The sequence below is a fragment of the Oryzias melastigma genome, linkage group LG15 (genome assembly GCF_002922805.2).
Source record: "Oryzias melastigma strain HK-1 linkage group LG15, ASM292280v2, whole genome shotgun sequence".
Lineage (NCBI taxonomy): Eukaryota > Metazoa > Chordata > Actinopteri > Beloniformes > Adrianichthyidae > Oryzias > Oryzias melastigma.
This window is the reverse complement of record NC_050526.1, coordinates 4,449,837-4,456,864: the sequence shown is the minus strand read 5'-3', so window position 1 is coordinate 4,456,864 and position 7,028 is coordinate 4,449,837. Positions and strand designations below refer to the sequence as shown.

The following is a 7,028-nucleotide window of genomic DNA, read 5'->3' as shown; positions in this document are numbered from 1 at the left end:
CAAGGACTCAGTGAGGAAGGAGAGGACATGGGGCCTGATTGCCAAAGTTTTTGGGTCAACTACTCGACACGGGGGTGGAAGGACAAACCATTCCTCCGGTAGTGAGAGGAGTAGATGCAATAGAGTCTATGTAAACTATTGAGATGGATTCCCTACGCAACACAAAGGTGATGCACTGCAGACGGACCAGTTTAAATAAACTTTTATGACATAATCTTTACTTTTTTGGCAAGATGCAAGACATGAAAGGACTTTAATTTCTGAAATATTCCTAAATTAATAGATGTTATTTTGAAAGTTAGCAAGTCCACTTTTAGATGGCGGATTATAAATCTTTCTTTTAGCAAATGACACTCGATTGTCATCTCACTTCTGAAACGGAATATCTATAATCCTAATTTACCTGCAATTTCTAAATCTCAGATTAGAAAAAAAAAGACACAGGTGGTATCGATACGTATAAAAACACAGATCGCCGTGTTTTTTTGTGTTATACTTTTTATTTTTTCATATTAAACAAAGTCAACTGTTTCAGTGTGTTTTGACGTGTGAAATGTTTTTCTTTATTTCTCACAGTACATTCAGTAAATGTTGAACTTGGCACTTAGAAAACAACCACAAAGAATTGTCACCTTTATTCCTTTAGAACAAAATTTACAAAGCCGTTTGAACAGTCATTTTTTTAAACACTTCTATTTTTAAACTCAGTTGTTGAGGATATTCAAAATACACTTTTTGTAATGTTTCGTCTCTCTTTATGTACTTACAAATATGTACAGTGAAGAGTCAGTGTCACTGACTTTTTTAATGTTGGTCATAAAAATCCTGTTTTAGTGTTTTTATTTATAGACTTCCACAGTTGGCACTCTGTTTGGCTCTCCACTCTTCATTTCGAGCTCAAATGTCTGTGAATGTTCGGCTTGCTCAGATGGATGTCCCGTGGCTGGCGTCGCCGGCCTCTGGGATGGGTCCTCCTGGAATCGGTTGGTAGGACATTGGCATGGGTGTCTTGACTGGACTCTGCCGGAAGAGTCCCCCGTTTGGCGCTCTGTGCTTGCATCGAATAGAGGGCATTGTGGCACTGCTGAGAGGCAGAGGCAAGGTCCTGCCTCCTGCTGCGCCCAGTGTCCTTCCGACCCCGTGACCCTCCTGGAGGAAGGTGGTCACAGAGAGCGGCGGCGGACCCCGGTGGGATGGGTAATCCCGAACAGACAAAGCCTCCAGAGACTGGCTGGGCTGCACTCTGCCAATATCCAGGGCAGAGATCTCGATAGACTGGCCTGGCAGCTGCTTGTGCGCTAAGTCATCGTCCAGGAGGCTGTTCAAGCGCTGGTGGACCTGTTCCAGGTTCACCTCCTTGTCCTAAAGATAAATGGAAGGTGTGGAGTAAAAAAAGAAAAGCCAAGGGTAGAGTAAAGTTGATGGGATGGGAAAGAACATGGATGATATTAAGAGGTTGAGCGATGAAAATGAATTTAAAGTGGGAAAAAAGGGTTAAACGAATAAAAGAAGAAATGCAGTGAAAATATAAAGTGAGAAGAGACAAAAAGAGACAAGTTACAAAAGCTTTCATTCTTAACACCCCATCTGATTATATTCAGCACATGCAGCCTACTCTGCCATAAATCTTTGAGCATTCAAAAGTTAAAGTGACTTTGAAGGATGCCGAATAAACAAAAAGCCTTGTTAATTTACTAATATAACATAATTTAAGCAGCCAATGTTGAAAGGAACCACTGTTAAACAACCAAACTCAAATAATAAAGTCAATATCTCCCCTTCTGAGTTTTACTTAATGTGTTTACAGTTTTTGCACAGTTGGGTTGGTGCACATCTGCAGGAGGTGACTCGCATAAAAAGCATCAGCTGTAAACAAGATGATGACTGAGCGCACAAATGTAAACAATCAGATGAAATCCAAATGACAGATTAGTTTGGGAAGTCATTTCAATGCTTGGAGTTAAATATTATTCAACAAATGTTGCCATGCTTCATGTGTGCTCATAATCAGCCGTGCACCCATTTAAGTCAGTAGGGGGGAGGGAATGAAAACAAAGGTAGATAACAGGTAAAAATCATGAGGTGAGAGATGGCGTTGCAGCAATGCACCCCCTGCCCGGCCCCCGTATCCTGTCCCACTGCTCTATCGAAGTCTAAGGTTGCATCCAAATTCCCCCACTAGTCAGTGCACTCAATAGTGCGTTTGGCTTTTTGTCAGGGTGTCCGAATCTGCAATTCCAAGATCAAGTGCCCTGGAAATTTCCCAGAAATGTCTGCAAAAAGCTATCAAAACTCACTAGATTAGTGAATATAGACCATGTTGGAACAATTTGGCATTTGAAAAGAAAAGTATTTCAATTTAGGGGCTGCACAGTTGTGCAGTGGGTAGCAATCTTGCCTCACTGCAAGAAGTCCCTGGTTCAAATCCCACCTGGGACCTTTATGTGTTGAGTTTGTATGCTCTCTGGTTTTCTCCAGGCACAGTCCAAAAATAATGTCATAGGTTAATTGGTTACTCTGAAGTATTCCTATAGTTGTGCATGTAGGGGTGATTGTATTCCCCAACTGGCAACCTGTCCAGGGTGTACGCCGCCTTTGCTCAACAGCATCCAGGAACCCCCTGTTTAGTTCTCTTTTTCCTCCATTTCCTCTGCAGTCTTACACTGCTGGGTTTTGTTATTTTAGTTTGGCAGTCTTTATTTACGGGGCTGCTTTCTGTCATAGATGGGTTAAAATCCAGGGCACTGGATAGTTCTGCACTATATAGTCTTTTAGAGGTTAGGGAGTAGTGAGGGAATTCAGACAAAACCCAAGACGTTTCACTGTAGTGTGCCACACTAATATTTGAATATGAACCAATGTTATTATTAGTCGACAGACTTTGTAACGTCATCAAAAGCGATACGTTTTTTCTTACCCTAAGTTATTACTTCTGTTTTAAATTACTGGTTTGATATGTGGTCATTTTCTTATAAAAATAGAACAAAAAACATCAGTTGAGTAAATTTATGTGCACTGTTCTGCCCATGCATCACGTCTCTCACTCTTTTCCAGTTAGTTCTCTCCAATTATCCAACCTTCATGGCTAAGGTCTGCACTGAAAGTCTGTAGAGTTGTGGTCTGTCGAGTAGACAGTTTGATTTTTGTTCTTGAGAGTGAGCGAGTGTTAGGAAAGACACTTCAGCCTCACGTCGCCTCTAATGAATTGATGGCTGTAAATGGATGTATTGATGTTGAGTTGTAATCAGAACTCCCTTAGCCTAATGGAAAAATGCTTTGTTAGCCACTTTAGATAAGACGTTTGGAAAGGAAAAAAATTATTCTGGAGCAGAGATCTTACTAAAACCAACACATTCTCATTCCCATGTCCTCACATATTGACGATTGGTTGAGGACCCCTCTGGGTCACTTTTTTGACGTTTTGGGTGTCCCCAACTCCTTTTTTGAAGTGCTGGCTATTCATAAAATCAAGGGTCCGCAATCCTCAGATGCGGTACCATACACCGATTGGTCCTCAAGACATGTCCGGCACAAGTACTTAAACCCAGTACCAGTACCCTAAGCCCAACTCAGCACCAGATGTAGTACCAGACTTGACCCGATACCAGACGCAGTACCCAACACAAACCGGGCCCGGACGTGGTACCCGTTGCGAACCGGTACAGTGTTAAGGTAATGGTCATTGACTGTATATGTAGGAACTGGACTGATCAAACCCTCCCTTCCTGTGTTCCAAATAGGAAGTTCCCACGGGTTGCAAGAATGCTAAAGTCCCATAGACTTCCATTGAGAAATAGTAAGGAAATTTCTCAGCCATTTTATTGGTCAGAATAACCATTCTTGCTCTGATGCTTTCTTCTTAGCACGTTCTTTCTAATCCTAATTATTAAGAATTTTTTTTCTGTATCACTAGTTATTCAAGTTATAAACTGACCAATCAGATGCCTCAGTAAAAGCATGTGGTGCTCGCTGGCCTCGAATGTTTCATTGACAGATGCCACTTTCAGTGGGAGGGGTGTGGCTTTCCAGCAACTTCACTCCTGGTTAGAGAGAGTGGTTGCCATAGAAAGGATGGCTTTGACTCGGACCAATCACTGCTGACTAATATCATCTGGTTCCAAGAACAAGGTTCTAGCCTGATTTTGCTAGGCCTGGAGGTAATGCATTACCTATGGGGGACCTCAACACTTGTTAAGTCCAGTTCCTACTTATACAGTACTGGTACTGGACTGGTTCGCAGCCCAGAAGTCTGGAACTGTGACTCAATAGGAATAGTCAGCACATCAAACAACGAGGAGTTAGGGACACCGAAAACATAAATTTTTGACGCTGAGGGATCTTTAACCAAACATTAATATGTGACGATTTGGGAGTAAGAATGTGTTACTAAGACATGAATTATCTAACAGAAAAAATGCTAATGTTCCTTTTGATTAACACAGACTTTGTATTCATACTTTTGTTGATTTAGAAAAAACTGTCTTTTCTGCCAAAGAATTCAGCAAATGTGTTGGCAGAAAACTCAATTAAGCTCCTCTGCACAAACATATGCATATATTTGTTGGCAGCTGGATGGAAAAACTTAATAGAAGTTTTCAAATTCTTCTTCTTAGTCCCTTTGGAAACATCTATAAATGATGACACTGCCACGTGAAAACTGCCTCTGTAGCCATTGGCCTATGAAACCTGGGTTTGGGATGGTACGTCTGCGTTCACCTGTCGCTTCACGCGACATGCCCATCCAGCCAGCTGTTCTGAGCATGACTCACGGCCATGTGAGGAGTGCGGGATGAAGCCGCCCCTTGGCTGTACCTATTTTCTTCAACGTATGATCAGTTTAGGTCTCTAACATTCCTCAGGGTCTCTTATGTGGTAGGGCTGCCTCCTAGAAGTAATACTGTCGGACAACTAACTAGTCTGAGCACTTCCTCGCTCATGAGTGCGTCTGCATAAATCTGCCCATCGAAAGCTTTAAGTCTCACAAACTACCAACAGTTTGTGATTTTATGGGAGAATCTCCTGGCTGTGTGTATTTCTTGTTAACAGCTTAACGCAGCAGACTCCCTGGATTCTTATGAGCAGGACATTACTACACAACCAGCAGGTGTTGTGGGTCAAAGAAGAGTTAGACAATCTAATGTCTAGGGAAAAAAATGTTTGCGTCTTAATTCCAAACATCTCATTAGTCGTGGCTCGTTTTACAGACAGATTAAAGTGGCACCATTCATTCTTTCCAGTAACTCTTAAGTAAATGTTCTGAAAATCCCAGATTGGAATTTAAAGTAAATATGTTTGAAGACAATCATCATTTTGTCATAGTTTTCATGCAGTCATGATGATAAATCTATGTGAATTTTTTGTTCAGCTAAACATTTTTCAAATGTCCTTTACTGATGCTATTTTAACTCCGGCCTCGGTAACACGTGTTCAAGCGACCACTTCCAATGAAACATTTCGGACTTCCACGTTCAAAACTTTTGCGTTCACTACAAACGTTTTTGATTCTGTTTTTGGGCTCTACTTACAAAACAAGCAACCATCAGTTGAACTTTGACCGCTGCATTTGGTAGAGATTTATTCACAGAAGTGCTCTTTGAATATGGATTACGAAGAAGAAATTAAGGATTGCGGTTTGTGCCCTATCCAACGTATATGACTGAATTCTTCCCCTACCCCTATGGTTTCTCCCCACCCCTCCAAATGTAGGGTCATTTGTAGGGATAGGGGTGTCTGAAATTGTTTTTTAAGGGTAATGCGTAGGGACTTTTGACTGTGTATCCCTCCTCCGCGAGGTTGCGGAGAAACATATTTCTTTATGTCGGTGTTCTCTGAAGCACAGAAGTTTACATTTAAATATTAGTAATGATTTTGTGTTTTAGCACTACCTTTTTAAAGTTATAAAGTGTTATCCAGGCACTAGCAGCTAATGTAAATTACCGGCAACAATTGATGACACCATTGAGGTATAGTGTCGTCAGAAATAGAAGACACTATTTTTTTGTAGCTCTCCGCTACAAAACTGAAGGGAAGGAGGAAGGGGGACTACCCTTATATATCGGAATAGAGCAGCGAAAGAAAACGTGACAAACATCCTGCCCGCCATGTAATTATATCAAGATCATTTTGTTTTATTGTTATTAATGACACTATTTTATCTTGCGCTTATTTATAATTTATATAATTGTGACAACATTTATTTTTATAGAGAGTAAAATAAGGAAAGTTATTTAAGGTTTAAGCTGTTTATTCTGGAATAAGATTCCTGCCTGTTTTTATTTACAGTTATGTCTAAAGTTACATTCTTAAAGTTTCAAAAATGTAGTTTTAGTATGTTCAATAAGTGTTTATTTTGTTCCGCCCATCACCTAAGGTGTGTTTTGCATTTTGGCCCCGAGTGCGTTTGAGTTGGACACCCCTGAGCTAAAGTTTTGTTGAAAAATTACATTTATTTCTCTTTTAAGTAACATGAATAAATCATAGTCAAACATAGAAATGTTTAAAAAGCATATAAAAAGCTTACATTTCCATTTTTAATAATTGTAAACGAACTTTTTTCATTCATTTAAGTCATTTTTTATTTTTTCTAAGAAAATGTGCTGGTGAATATTATTTCTAACCAAAACTTAATATTTAGGTAATTCTCAATTACCAAGATAATTTTGCCCAGATGATATTTTATGAGTTACCATCTATTGTTTCAAGTTTTTTTTTTTTTTTTTAATCTAGCTTTTGTTGGTTTTTTCCCTGGAAACACTCCAGTTCTATGTTGGACACACTTGTACAATTATTACAAGTATTGGTTTGCCTCTTGATTCATGTGAGCAAAACAGTATAATTAAATCAAACATTGTTTTTTGAAAGCGGCATGACTGTTTGAGCTACTAAGTCAATCTCTAAACAGTAAGTTCTGGATCAAAGCCGAGAACTTTCAGAGCTTTTCTTTTATCTTGTTGAAATGACAGAAGTATTTGATCACTGCGAGAGAGGCTGCATACAAACGCTGGAATAGGAGCTAACATCAGTAAGTC

At 39.9% G+C, this 7,028-nt stretch overlaps 1 protein-coding gene across 8 annotated transcripts in view; it reads right to left on the bottom strand.

The window, feature by feature from the left end:
• Window positions 1–480: 480 nt before the first annotated feature.
• grid1a (glutamate receptor, ionotropic, delta 1a) overlaps window positions 481–7,028 on the bottom strand; it is a 395,293-nt gene continuing 388,745 nt past the window's right edge. For 6 of the 8 annotated variants that reach the window (XM_036215430.1, XM_036215429.1, XM_024296910.2 and 3 more), the window contains one exon: window positions 925–1,362. In XM_036215430.1, the coding sequence (XP_036071323.1) occupies window positions 925–1,362 (438 nt within the window). Of the gene's footprint in view, window positions 1,363–7,028 lie in introns of all 8 variants that reach the window. The other 2 variants (XM_036215431.1, XM_036215433.1) reach the window with 2 other exon arrangements.